The sequence below is a fragment of the Phaethon aethereus genome (assembly GCF_964289735.1).
Source record: "Phaethon aethereus genome assembly, chromosome: 4".
Classification (NCBI taxonomy): domain Eukaryota; kingdom Metazoa; phylum Chordata; class Aves; order Phaethontiformes; family Phaethontidae; genus Phaethon; species Phaethon aethereus.
In genome coordinates this window covers 74,858,110-74,872,734 of record NC_138578.1, presented here as the reverse complement: position 1 = coordinate 74,872,734, position 14,625 = coordinate 74,858,110, and the positions used below count along the sequence as shown (strand labels likewise).

The window sequence follows — 14,625 nt, the reverse complement described above, 5'->3', positions numbered from 1 at the left end:
AGAAGTAAAGCTATGAGGATTTCTTATCTTCTTTTAATGCGACTTTGTAAATAATAAAATGCCAGTTCTTCACATGTGTGGGTGTTAGTGATGGCTCATAATATGTGACTCTTGTATGTACCTACTACTAGAAAATATTGTGCTAACACAAAGTACCCTATCTTCATGGATGAAGGATTAAGGAGTCAGGAGCTTTACTGGGAGTTTTTTCTTTCCTCCTCCACTTTTCCAGTTGACCTGCTCGTGCAGAGAGCTAACCTGTTGATGGAGAGATTTGCCTCTGGGTGAAAACTGTAGTGGAAAGTGTTCTTGGATTCCCTGTCCCAGTTTCCTGGGATAAGTGGCCTTCTGTGCCAATCCAGCTCTTTCCTCTTGTGCACACATTACATTTTGAGGGAAATCTGTATGTGAGAGAGAAAAACGGAAAACTTCCTCTTAAGGTGAACCCAATGGTGGAACAAGCACAAGTGACTCAGTAGAAAAACAAGAGATTATAAAGCAATCTCAAAGCTGATCTTATGAGCACTGTAGTGCAGCAACTGAGATAGAAAAACAAGTAAGTGTTAAGTGGTAGTGTTGCATGAACTGTGAGAGAGACTGTGTGAAAGCTTGCAATTTCATGATCTCCGTACTTGGATTTTCACATATAGGGATTTTTATGTGTAAAAGAATAGTGTACAGCAATGTGACTTCTAATTTTGTGTAAGAACAGAGGAATGAACACATTCATTTTTTCCTGGCAGAAATATCTTTGAAATGAGTACCTCTTGAAAGACATTGAAGAATTTCTCCCATAAATGGGGACAAATAATAAAGATAAGCTAGGTTATTCTGAAAAAATCTGAAAGTTCACAAAAATGTATTTTTATTTTTATTCACTTTTCTCTTTATTTATATTTGTAACTTCTGTTTTTCATAGTTACTTCAGTCACTCTTAATAAATCCTTTGAGTATATGTAAGCCCCAAATTCATTTCAGCATCCCACACGTAGTCTGTGATGTTTCAAAGGAAAGAAATTAATCACTGTATGTTTTAAACTGCTTAGGAGCCTTCCTTTTTTTCATTGCCTGAAGTAATAGTCTCCAAAAATACATCCAAAGGGTAGATCTGTAGTTCCTTTGAAGTCAATGGCAGTTTACTCCAATTGAGGATCCATGCCAAGGGTACGTTTTAAACATACCTGGTCCATTTGCATCCACTTTAAAATTCCTTTGTACTGCTCTGGTAGGAGGAGTTTGTGAATGAGGGGTCTGCTGTTAGGCATATAATATCCTCCTATGTCATGATTCATTTAGGCTAAGTTAAGATGATGCCTCCAACAAATTTTCCCCCAAGCTCATGGTTTGGTTGTATTGGTTCTAGCCTGTGGTTGCAGAATGGGTAAGCCGGTTTCCAGTTGGATCCATGAACCAATCTAGGGTGTGTGGGTTGTTGTGGGTTTTTTTTCTATGTTATTGGGTGTTTTGGGTTTGGGGTTTTCTTCCCAAAATTAGTTTTCAGATGGATCAGCAAGCTCCTGCAGATTTGATAATTGTTAGGTGCAGCCCAAGGATGGAGTTAGCAGGAACCTTTCAGTAACAGAATGTGATTGTAATTTGGCTTAAGTGAATCCTAAAGATACTTCCAGTATTGAAATTATACTAGTGTAGCACTCTTCAGAAAAAATAAGCAGTCCACTTAAATTGTGTGTTTTATCTGTGTAGGTTTAAAAACAGCTGGAATAATTCTGCAAGCAAAATACATCCTACTTTTGCTTGCAGTATAAGGTAATAATTCAGTATGGTATTGGTGATGATACATAGGCAGATATGCTATAATCTATGTATTTGTAACAAGGAAGAAAATTGTGAGGAGATTGCTCAGATCACTGCAGTTTGGCTATTGAACTGAACTAAAATCTTTAATTATTTAATTGTATGCACAAGTAGGAAACCAAGGCACACTCATACCCAGAAAGTCCATTCACCAGCAGCAAATATGAATTTTAACGTGAGAGTGCCATGAGTTTTTGCAGTTGCTGTTATTTTTGTCTGTTCTTCCCTTATTTGCCTCTTATGTTCTATTGCACTCCCTTATTGCATTGTGCTTTAAATTGCTGTAAACTCATTGTGGCAGGAAACATGTCTTCCTGTGTTTGTACAGAATTATGCACAATGTCTGCCTTTTTGTCCTTTATTTAATGAACTGTAAGAAGAATGCATGTGGGCATGTTGGAATCTAAATAATTACATTTACTAAATAAACACAACATGAGAGGTCTAGTTATTGATACACACTGCTGCTTTGGTTATTTCAAACATGGCAGTTGTAACTAGAGGTTTCACAATCTACTTAAAGGAATTTTACTTCTTTTGTATCTGTTGCAGTCTTGATGTACCATCGTGATAAAACAATCCTTGTGTGTCAAGGAGTCACTTGTAAAATTGGAGTTTTCTTACTGTTGTTTTTTTCTCTAGTAAACCCTGTTCATTAAGTTATTACAGGCATATCAAAATGAAATGTATACACAGATGTCACATTGAGTGCAATATTAGATTAATAAATTCTGGTTCAGTTTAGTAACATTTACTTGAGTTGATACAAGACTTTCATACCTAATTTCTAAAGAAGTGCGGAAGCTGTTCAGCATGTATGCACTAGCATTCTTAAATGTGCACATTACTGGAACTGTATGTAGAGCTGATGTGAAGAACCAGTTGTTCAAGTGATTATAGCTGTGGGAACAATAAATGATTGTGCATATAAACAAGCTGCACAAATGTTCATGTAGATGGCTGGGGTTTTTAACTGCTTACAGCGTCACTGCTCTAATAGTCAGATGAACAAGAAGACTGGAGCATTACCTTGCTGAAGTCCAATTCTAGGCACTTGAATCCAGCAGTGTGAGGAATATTATCTTAAAAATGCCATAACAATCTATAATCCATAGGTATCTTTACGTGTATATTTATTGAACTGCTTGCATTTTTGCTTCTGTTTGTATTCAGAAGTGCAATACTTTGCACTACTTTATAACGCTGAAGAGTTAGGTGCCTACCTTGCGCTGAAGCCTGAATTTTCAGCTAGGTGATTCGGTAAACTCACTGAGAGCCGGCCAGATTATATGTAGCATACTTCTGGTGAAAAAAAAAAAATTCTCCATATAAAAGAGATGCCATTCTGTTAAACCTAGTTGTTAAACTGTGACCATGCTTGTTTTCCAGGGAACTGAAATGTCAAAAAATATGTCTGACCTGCACAATGGGAGAAGGTTGCAGATAACCCACAAAGTAGTACTGTATGAGCCGTCTCTAGAACTGGAAGCGTGACAGCCTTCCTCAAGTGATGGTGTTTGTGAACTTGTCTCCTAGCCTGAAGTTAGTAGTACTTCAGTGTTACTGTTCCGATCTGAGAAGCTGAGGTATTAATTCTGCAGTGTTTTGTGTCTTGAAGGTGGATCTTGCACGATAAGGGCATACCATCAAAATAGGTTACTTATTGGGCAGTCTTTACAAATGTCGTTGTAGCAAAAGGCCATAGTTGAACAGGAATGTTTTGATTTTTCAGTGAAAGGTTTTAATCCTTATCATGAGTGGTTTGAAGGAAAATGTGTCTGTAAGTGGGAGAAGATTTGAATTCATGTGAGTTTAAAATGTTAGGATTGACCAATTGATTGATTTATACAGTTAAAGGCATGCTGTAGATTGTTGTCTTGTGGCAGTTTTATGCTTTCAGAACTTATCTGGGTGTGGTCCAGTATGAATTTCTTAGCTGGTATCTGACAATCTGGTTTGTGGAATCAGTTTTGCAAGAACAATGTTGCAGCAATCATGCACCCCTAGTGCTACATAGCTGTGTGCTTCTTGGCTGCAGAGATACGCTGCTTGCGCTTTTACAGGCAGGAGAGCTGAAGCATGGAGGTCCCTGAACGACTGAATGGCAGAATCTCAGTGTTAGTGTAGTAGCCACTGAATCTTACCACTTACAGTCTGTGTACATTTATTAGCCAAGATAGTATGATGCTTCTCACTATTTTCATTCCGTAGGACAGAATCGAAGTTTTCTGTCTCAGAGAAGACTGGCTAATAATGTCCAGTAACATTGTGCTCAGTGAAATGAGACTCATGCTACAAATCCTGTCTGTAAGGAAGATCACTGTGGCTGTGGGAAGTCCATCTGATGACTTGAAAAGTATTCTTATTTGTCTAAATCTGTTTCTACACCAGATTGCTTTGTTTTGCCAACAGCAGTTTCTTTTTTTGCAACTAGTTGTGTTTTTATTGATGACTAAGCCAATCACCTTGCCTTACATAAGTTTTTCAAATGTTTCTCTTTAGTTAAAAAAAAAGTTGAAAAATGAAAACATCTAAACATCTTTCCCATACTATATTCTAATTCAATGACCTAACTGAATTTAGTACGTATCTTTTTAAGAAGTGAAAACATGTTATTTACATTCTAATTCTGGGAAGTAATTTGGGGAGGAGAAGAAGGTAAGGTTCTCATGTACCTGAAAATGTAATTGCAGTGTTTCCTCACTGTAATGGTGTACTGCTGCATCCACCCTTCTCTTTGTAAAAGATGAGTCGCTTCAAGTTGGACATTGTTCTAGCCAGCAATTACATCTGAAGGAGCCAAAAGTGGTAATTCATCTGAACCATATAGGTCAACCATAAAACAGATTAGCCTAATGGGTTTGTTGCTGCTGTGTTGGAAAGTAAGCTGTTAGTCTTTCTGGAAGAATTTTATCTGAAGTATTTTAGAATGAGATCCAGAATAGAAGCTCTGAAATCAATATTAAGACACTTACAGACCACAACTGTTATAATTTGATTTGATGCTTCTTTTAAACTGCCTCAGAAATGGAAAAGGATTTTGCAATTGGGGAATAATATGACAAACAAATTGGCCTCCTCCCATAACTTTTACCAGAAATGACTAATTTATCTGTAAATGATGTAGGTCATGCATTCTCTTTATGTTATTGGGACATACAGACTTTCTCTTTGCATTTGCTGTGAATATAAGAACAGTCAGTTCAGAGAAAAGAGAGAGCATGTTGATTTAGTTGATACTCCTAAGCACTTGATTGTTGTGTATCATCAATAAATTATATATAGTCTTTATTCACTTCTGTATGATGATGAATTCAATTGCATTCTAGCATGTGGTCTCTTTTTGTAACATGAAGTTCATAATGGTCACATTGTAAGTAACTGGCCAAATATTTGGGGCAAAATACAGCAGACACTCTTTTGTTGGACTTCAAGTATAATGCACCAGTGATCCTCTTTTTTTGGTTTGAGTTTTTTGTGGTTTTTTTTTCTTTGACTGTGTTGCAGAAGATGATACACTTGGTGTATATCACAGTTCAGTTTTACTTTTTCCAAACAGCATTGTGGTATAATTTGGTTCAGTTTATCATTATTTGTCAATATTGATTGTACTGTGTCACGCACAAATGAATCTTTCTGAGCAGTTTCTAACAGAAGAAATTTAACTTCTGTGGACCTTGCAGTTTAGTGTATTTTTCAGTTTTGTGGTTGAAAACTGATGCTTCTGTCCACTGTTTTTCATGACCACGTAATAATCTATACCCAGTTCTTTTCTATTCAGTGTATCTGTACAGGCTCTCTATGTTAGTATTCCCTGATTTTAGTTGTGTTCAATTCTGTTAGAAATGCTCTGTGTGGTTTGATTTTCTTCAAGCATATATTAAACTTTTTAACATCAAAAATGTTTTGTTAAAAGTAGTTGTAGTTTGTTTTAATGATGCTGGTAATTACAGCTTCATCATGAGTGCTGGTGCTGCATGAAGTATAAGGGGGGAAGTAGACTCGATACATTTGTATTCTAAAATATTTTAGAAGGTGAATGACTTACAAAGCAACATTAGGAAATAAAGTGCAGAAGAAGGTGATCCAGAAGAAAGCGATCCTGAACCTGATCCTGTTGAAGATGTCCCTGCTCATTGCAAGGGGGTTGGACTAAATGACCTTAAAAGATCGCTTCTAACCCAAAGATTCTATGATTCTTTAAGTTTTTTGAGAGAGTAGGAATCAGTTGAAAGAATCTTTGCAAGGCAACTTTTTAAGGTTTTGTATTTTTTGTTTACTTTTCTAGTGATACTAGAGTTGAGAATATTTTGTTGCAGCAGCACAGTGAGATGTCAATGCTCCTGTTAGCAAAGATCATCTAAATTTGATAGGAACTAAGGTACACTAAGTTGGAACTGCAATGGTGAAACTGTTTAAGAAGCTGTATGTTTGTGTGAAGAGGTGTGGGGGTTTTTTTTAATACATATTTTATTATTATGAAGATGTTAGTTCATTTCTCCCTACTGATTTTAATTCTGAAAGAGTTGAGTACTGTTTACTGCTAGGTTTCTATTCAGGTTACATAGGGTAACTCCCTTCCTTTCCCATTGTGGTTAACGGTATGTACTGCTTTGGTACAGTTAGAAAGTTTCTGTGCTGTTTTGCTACTGTTCTGTCATGTGGAAATGCATCTGGCCATATCGCTAAATAAAATCTTCTTTTAAAATACTTTGCAGCACAAAAATTGCACTTCTGCTGAAATGTTTTGTAATTAAATGTATATATATGATTCTGTGTCAATCTCTTTGCTTTTTTGATAAGTATGCGTATGTTCTGCAAATGGAATTGTCTTCTTCAGGTCAAAGTAATGTGCTAAATATAGAAAATGGAGCAAGGTATATTTTTTGAGAAACAATGTGAAAAATACTGTAGTAGTTTGGTAGTTTAGTACTAGTGCTGTGAAATCTGAAGCATTGAAAAGATCTGAATTCAACAACAGCGAAGTTCTTCCTGATATCCTGTATCCTCTTATATAAATGGTGTGTCTTTGAGCAATGCCCACTCGTTTTGGGGGTGGGGGGTGGGTCTACTCTTATAACTACTACTGCCCTTAAAAAAAGAGAGAGAATATTTATGTACAACTTGATTATCAAAAAATGTATTTAAGAACTTTGTTCTATATATTTTGTTATTAAACATTAATGTCTTCCATTCTTCACCATGGTTGAGAGGTAATCCTCAATTTTTTAAAATTTCTTTCTTTGATGTTTCAGTTTTGTTTGTACGTTTCAGAATACCTTTTTTTGCCTGCAGAGTTATTCTGTATGCACAGCCAAAATACAAAAAACTTGTCTTGCAAAAGACTTTCTGCGATTTTTAGTGTTTCATATAAAAGTTCTTCTATATCAAGTTTATTATTGGTTTGGATATCCTTGCAGATGGATTTCTTTCTATGCCTGAAAACCAGTCTGGCAGATCTATGAAGAAGTGACCTAATTTTGTGCTGTTAATGTTATGATTAATTTTATTCTGACATAGTATTGTGTTTTACATTACTCATATTTTTCTTCTAGGCAAACGGAGTGGGCGTAGTAAAAAATGGAAAGAGATGCTGAAGTTGCCACCTGTTAGTCATTGTGAAGGTATTAGATGCTCAATCGGTAGGTGTCCTGTAGAATGGTCTGTCTGACTTTTTTGAGAAGGAAGGGTGTTTGGTGGTGTTAACTGAAAGTATTCTGTCTTGCTTCTGAATGCTAATTAGGAAAAAAAGTTATTAAAGTTTTAATGTGATGGAGAACTAATGAGAAGATAAATTTATGAGAAGATAAAAGCTGTATCACAGTTCCTTGTTTGATAAAGGAAATTGCTTTTAAAGGATGAATTTACAAATTCATGAATTAGAAGAAGGAATCGTAATTTGAATGACGTGGTAATATAGTTCGCGTCTTTTCTTAATGTCTTGTAATAATTTTTTAACCTTTTCTGTTATTATCTTGTATTCCTTCTTTCCAAACAATCTTGTTTGCTTTGGGATTGCTATTTCACAGTATTGTTGCTTTTCACCTCCCAACCTAAATGAAACTTAACCATATCATTCAATGTATTTTTAATAAACGTGATAGTCTATGTGGCTGGAAGTGAGTGTTCCACTATTCCTTGGGATCATTGCATATTTTTGATGTTTTTGCTGAATATGTTAATGTAAAATCTTTATGTTTTAGTCATCTTTCTGACTTATTCTCAAATGGGAGTAAGGACCATGCTATGACAAAGATAAAAATAAAGATAGATATTTACTTACTGTTTCTTTCTCAGAAAGAGACTATAACCAGCTTTGTGACAAACAGCCAATAGGAAGACTTCTCTTCAGACAGTTTTGTGATTCCAGACCAGATTTGAAAAGATGCATTGAATTTCTGGACGCAGTGGTAAGCAGTGAGAAATTGGAGATGGATATCATTAAGCAACAGCTTATAAATTTCAGTTTGTAAAAAGTTTGATTTTTGTGCTGGTTTTGGCTGGGATAGAATTAATTTTCTTCACTGTAGCTCATGCTGTGCTATGTTTTGGATTTTTGGCCAAAACAGTGTTGATAACAAGAGTGTTTTAGGTATTGTCAGGGCCTTCTGTGTTCCTCACACTGCTTCACCAGCAAGGAGGCTGGGGGTGCACAGGAAGTTGGGAGGGGACACAGCCAGGACAGCTGACCCCAACTGACCGAAGGGATGTCCCATACCATATGATGCCATGCTCAGCAATAAAAGCTGGGGGAAAGGAGAAAAGGGGGAAGCTAGAGTTATGGTGTTTGTCTTGCCAAGTAGCCGTTATGCATGATGATGAAGCCCTGCTTTCCTGGAGATGGCTAAACATCTGCCTGCTGATGGGAAGAAGCGAATGGAAATCCAGAACAATGGAGCTAATTGTCCTGAAGTGAATGTAAACCAGAGCCTTTAATGATCATTGCACAATGGGGAGACCACTGACAACTGTGGATGTAGCCTTAGTGGTTACAACTTCTGTACACATTTTTAATCCTTAGAAGCTTAGATAAGGAGTAGCAGAATCTTTGGCAGTACAAAGGAGAAGAAAATCTTAGGCATGACTGTAAGGCAGGTGTGTCTTTGATCTATAGATGTTATTTTTCAGGTGAAAGTTGTAAGAAGTAACCATGTTTTACCCTAACTGAACATTTGGAATTGTTTTGAAATATGCAACCTATAATGTTATGTGGGTTGCAACACTTTTGTGAATTAACAAAGACTGTCATAGTTGAGATAATGTGATGTAAGGGACGATTTCACAATTTACTTTTTTATTTTTTAACTTCCATTTGAAAAATCATGGTGAAGAAGTATGCTTGGGAATCGCTGAAAGAGAAGCCTCTTAAGAGCTAAGATAATCTGTAGTCTGTGACTAATGATCTGAAAGCTAGCATGCTGTCTTGATCAAGGAAGTGAGATTAAATACCTACTATCTCTTACACATGGTTCCTGAGTTAGCTTGATTCCCTTTTCTGGACTGGACTTCAGCAAGCTTGTTCAAGCTTTTTTTGGGGTGGGGTTGAGAGTTTTTTTGTTGGTTTTGTTTGTAAGGCACTCATGAAGAGAAAGGCTAAGGTTGTGGGGTTTTTACCTTGGGTTTTTACCATTTTTTTTTTTTAATACATTTTAGATTTAATCTTTCTGAAAATAAACTTTCTGGCATAAAATGCCATAGTCTTAAGAGCCTTGCATCTTAATTAAAAGAGCTTTCTGACTCTTTTATATGGAGCAATGTGATTTCAGCAGCATGATTATTTCAGGAGGCCAAAATGGCAAAATCAAGGTAGTACAATGCTATGTTGTCTACTTGTACTGAATACTAGGACTGGTAAGCTTTAACTCTTCAGAAGGTGTAACATTGAAGTCTGGAGTCAGCTTGGCTTTACAGAAAGAAGAGTTGTGAAATAATTGACTAAAAGTGTCAGAAATTATAGTGAGGAATTACAGTTATCCAGTCACCTAGTGACTCATTTCACTAGCTGGGGACTCAAGGTTACTCAGGTATCAAAAAGAATGGGTGACAGCTCAAACTTCCCTCTTAAGCTCTGTGAATAACAGAAACTACTTGACAAGGCTGTCTCTTAAACTTCCTTTTAAATTACAGTATCTGCTTAAAACAGTATGCCTGACTGTATTAAATTAGTGACGACTATGGCATAATTGCAAATGTTAAAGGTGGTAAGTGCACTGCTGTGGTTGATTAACTTTTCTGATGTGCTCAGGTTGTTTGGTAGTTGCGGAAGAATTCCTTACCATTGGACTGATTGTTTTGGTATTGAAGTAGCAAAAACAATGGCTTGCAATTGTTTATGGATTTGAGTACTGTGCTGAAATGGTTGGTACCATAATGTCTCAGCAGAAAAAGATGTAGATGACTTAGTAGTGAGACAGCGTGGGTTAGTCGCAATTGATTGCAGAACTGGAGTTGAGGGATTCTGTTATTTGCAGTATTGTGTGTGTGTTTGGTTCTTGAACTGTCATTTTTCAGTGTTCTAGTTTACTTTATAAAGGTACATAACTTTTCTTCTGATTAGGTCAATCACTTGGAACTTCCTGTGATGTTCTTAATGTTTGTTGTCCCAGTATGCTAAACTGTTGTTCTGTATGATACAGTCCTCCATTCTGGAGGTCTGCCACATATTCTTTGTTCCTAGGTGCACGCATTTACATTCTGAGATATGAAATAAGCTTTGATTGAGTTGGCCCACCTTACAAAGCTAATACAGATTGCTGCTTGAGATTGCTCTTTTCTAATTAATCTTTCCCCAGATTCTGTTATCTTTAAATGTTGTAACTTTAGATGTCTGCTTCTAGATTATTCCTTAAAATTATTAATAGTAAGTAGTCCTTGGAGTTTTTAAATACTAGTATCTGTTTGATACTGCTTAGGGGCTTTTTCCATAAGTAGCTGCCTCTGGACCTCTATTAAGCTGCCAGTTGTTCATCTGCAAAACACACTGGATTGCATAATGGTCTTTTTCTCTATCACAGTACCATATATTACTAAGTCAAGAACTTAATGAAATTTTGTATCTACTCAGTTTTATTTTCTCAGAGAATGAAGTAGCATCTAGTCTAGAACTCACTTATTTCCAGTTAACATGACCTTGTAGAAAGTAGTAGTTTTATACTGGTTTTACCCAAGACTGTAGTAAAGAAAAATACATGAAGGAAAAAAAAAATACAGTGAAGAAAATGCTGATTATTGTACTCTTATTTAATTATTTTCCATCTGGATCATTCTGTCCTACAATACTACATAAATTATATTTCATTGTAATTGGTCTAATTTAACCTCTAGGGTGCAGTTTTTGTAATTGCATTTAGACTAAATGTTAGTTTTCTTATGTTTTCCAAAAGTTAAATTCCATGTGCTTTTTTTGTTAAGACTGCTCTTCATACATGTTTTACTATGTACCCTAAAAAGCTTTAAATCGATTTTAAACAATGACAGTCTTCAGTTCCTTTTATATTAGGAGCATTGTGTCATTCATGATAAAATCTGCCTAGCATCATGTAAAAGACCGTAGTGCCAAATAGCTCTGAACATAATTTAATTTTCAATTCCATTCCTCTAGGCAGAATATGAGGTATCTTCAGATGAAAAGCGTATAGACTGTGGCCTGAAAGTTTTAGAGACATACTTCACTAATGGGGTAAATATATTATATTGCAAAATATTGTCTCAAGTGTTTTGTAAATGTCAGATAAATAGAGAGCCATGTGGTTTCATTGTTTGTAGTCAATTGACTTTCAAACTCCATTAGTTCCATTTTTGTCTTTCCAAAAAGTATACAACCTTCTAAAATTGTGAAACTTATCAACTTATCAACAGGCTGCTCAGGGAGGTGGTGGAGTTGCCATCACTGGAGGTGTTCAAAAATGTGTAGACGTGGCACTTCAGGACACGGTTTAGTGGGCATGGTGATGTTGGGTTGACAGTTGGACTTGATGATCTTAAAGGTCTTTTCCAACCTTAATGATTCTATGAACTTGAGCAGAAACCTTGATTGATCTCTGCTTTTAAGACTACTACCATTGCGATTTATTCTCCTATGTTTTCTAATTAAAATACTGGTCTGAAGTGAAGATACATTTTTAAAGAAACTCATTTAGCATCTAAAGAAAACTTATTAACAAATTAACTCAGAGTTTTGTAGTCTCAAGATGTGACAATGGGGAATTCTTGAAATTCTCGGGCTTCTTTCAGGCTCCTATGTGGCCTTGGTTGGTTTGCTGTAAATTTTCAGAATTGCTACAGGTTTCCACAAAGTGAAATGGTGTTTTGTTTTGTTCTAGAGCATTCTGTTTCTCTGTATTTTGCATGGAGATCATTGATTACTGATATTTTGCATATATTAGATCTCACTGATTGATTTTTAAGAGTCTGTTCTTTGGTATCCAATAGAAGCTTTTCTGTGGATGTATAATTAGACATTTGCTTTCTGTGAATAGATGTTCCTTCTGCTTCTCTTACTTTGGTCATCTTGAGAAGACTTTACTCCAAATTAAGGTCTTGCAGATGCCTTAAAGGCAGACAGACTCGAAGCTTGCCACATCTATTCTGATTGGGACTACCATAAAGTCACATGCAGTTTTTGCAAAAAACCCAGATTTCTTTGGGCTGGTTTGAAATAGTTTCCCAATTTGTGTGTGTGTTTCTTTCCCCTTCCATCCATCCTGCCAAGCCAAATAGATAACTTACTTTTGTGGTGGTAGAATTCTGGAAAGAAAAAGAAATTTGACTTATTGCCAAGTTTGTTTCCCCTGATACTGAAATAGTAAATAACTGTATTAGCTTTCAATGAATTGTTTTGTAATAGAGAACAAATAAAAATTTTGCCTGAATATTACTTTCTTGGTTTTCTCTTTAGCCAAACCATTTCTTTCCTTTTCCTGTATTAGAGAATTCTTTTCACATTGAATACAGAACTTTTGCTCATTCTATTGATTTACAAAATTGCTTTCATCTTGGCCTTTTTTTTTTTAAATTGTGTAAAGTCGGCAGCACACTTGCCAGAAATACCTCAGGAAACAGTAAATGAATGTAAAGCAAGACTGGAAAAGAACCCTTCTAAAGATCTTTTTATGGACTGTACTAGGTAAGTTAAAAACGTGTAGTGCAAAGTTTGGGTATCACAAGAGAAATTTGTGTGTTTCTGAGAGAAATGAAAAGTGAAGTAGTTATACCCAGGAGTATTTGGTCTCTGAAATGAGTGTAGGTAAGAAATTTAGAACAGATTTATTAAAGGACTAGGTTTCCTTCAGATGTGATTTAGATGTTTGACTTTTGCAGAGCTTTTTCTTTAATGCTATTTTTGCATAAAATCACTCTATTATCTGCTACCAAGTATGCTGTAAATTAGAATAGTATTTCTCTTTATTATATTCTTACCTTCTGAGTGATTCCCCTTCCATGATGAAGGTACTCAGAAAAATATGAAGTTATAAACTGGAGCTTGAAAGGTGTCTGAACAATGTTACGCCATTTATGGTTCTTGAAAATGGGTTGAACTGAGGCTAACAGTTATATTCCATTAAGATGGCTAATTAGAGGATTGATTGTGATAGTTAACACAAACAAATACAACTTGGTTTTGTTCTGAAGTCATGAAGTAATATTTCACACAGCAGCATCAGGGAGGGCTTTTCTTGGAGGGACGATACATGTTTACCAGTGTTGAACATCTTTCTAAAGCCTTTATGTTTCTAATATTACTGGTTCTTCAAGGCATGCTTGATCATGTCTGAAGGATTACAACATGTTTTGTCACTGCTTGGGTCATCTCCCTAGCAACAAAAATAAGCATACTTTATAACAACCTGAGATTATGAGATTGAAAGGGATGTCTGAGAACACCTAGTAAAACATGTCTCAAATGGAGGATCTGTCATGTAGGTCATCCCCTTTTCTCTGCCCAATAAATATTTGAATACAGTTTGAATGACACCTGGTGGGGGGAGAGGTGTCATTAGAGGTGTTTAGTTTAAGGGGAATGATAAGGTACCTGGTGTTCAGGTTTGTATATGGCATTTAGTATTTCAATTTCAAATCCTAGAATAAAATTTTGCTTACCAGTCTCCAAAGAATGCTTGAAAACTTGTAGATACTTTGCTGTAAATATCTTTCAGAGGTCATATTTGTGGGGTCATACATGCATTGCATAGCTACTGAGAGGACGATGTTTAGGTGGGCTTGAAGACATTTAATGAGAATGCAGAGGTCAAACTTTCTAGTTACTATTAGTAACAGTAGTTTGGCATTCACTAGTGTTTTGACAGGAACAGTTTTCTGTAACAGGCCCTCACTTTGTGGGACATCTAGGTTAAAACCATTGTAGAGCACAGTAACTTTGTTTTTCTGCCTACAGGTTCACTGATATGTTTAAATATATTTTAATAGATTGATAGCACCTCCTGCATCATCATCTTTTTCAGTATAAAATTGATTTTATTTTCCTGTTGCTAGAATTGTCCATGAATACCTAAGCAGAAGACCTTTTGAAGCTTACCAAGAAAGTGTGTATTTTTCCCGTTTTTTACAGTGGAAGTGGCTGGAAAAGTAAGTTTGTTTATAATGTTTGCATTATAATTTTGCTTTGCTTTGTGGCCTATTCTGCTTGTTGTGCTAGAAATGCTGTAGAGCCCTAATGAATGACACTGCCTGTCTAAGAAATTGTGATCTGAAAGACAAGATGTAAAGGATGATGTCGATGTGTCAGCGAGAGAGCCAATAGTCCAATGAAAGTATCTGTCCAGTAGTCTTTAAGTGGTAAAATTGTATTAG

General features: G+C 35.9%; 1 protein-coding gene across 1 annotated transcript in view; it reads left to right on the top strand.

The window, feature by feature from the left end:
- Positions 1 to 14,625, top strand: part of GRK4 (G protein-coupled receptor kinase 4) — a gene marked incomplete at both ends in the record, with an annotated part of 37,220 nt that overhangs the window by 3,229 nt on the left and 19,366 nt on the right. The window contains 5 exons of the mRNA XM_081999177.1: positions 7,371 to 7,457; positions 8,113 to 8,225; positions 11,417 to 11,494; positions 12,840 to 12,940; positions 14,308 to 14,400. Of these exons, the coding sequence (XP_081855303.1) occupies positions 7,371 to 7,457; positions 8,113 to 8,225; positions 11,417 to 11,494; positions 12,840 to 12,940; positions 14,308 to 14,400 (472 nt within the window). The remainder of the gene's footprint in view (positions 1 to 7,370; positions 7,458 to 8,112; positions 8,226 to 11,416; positions 11,495 to 12,839; positions 12,941 to 14,307; positions 14,401 to 14,625) is intronic.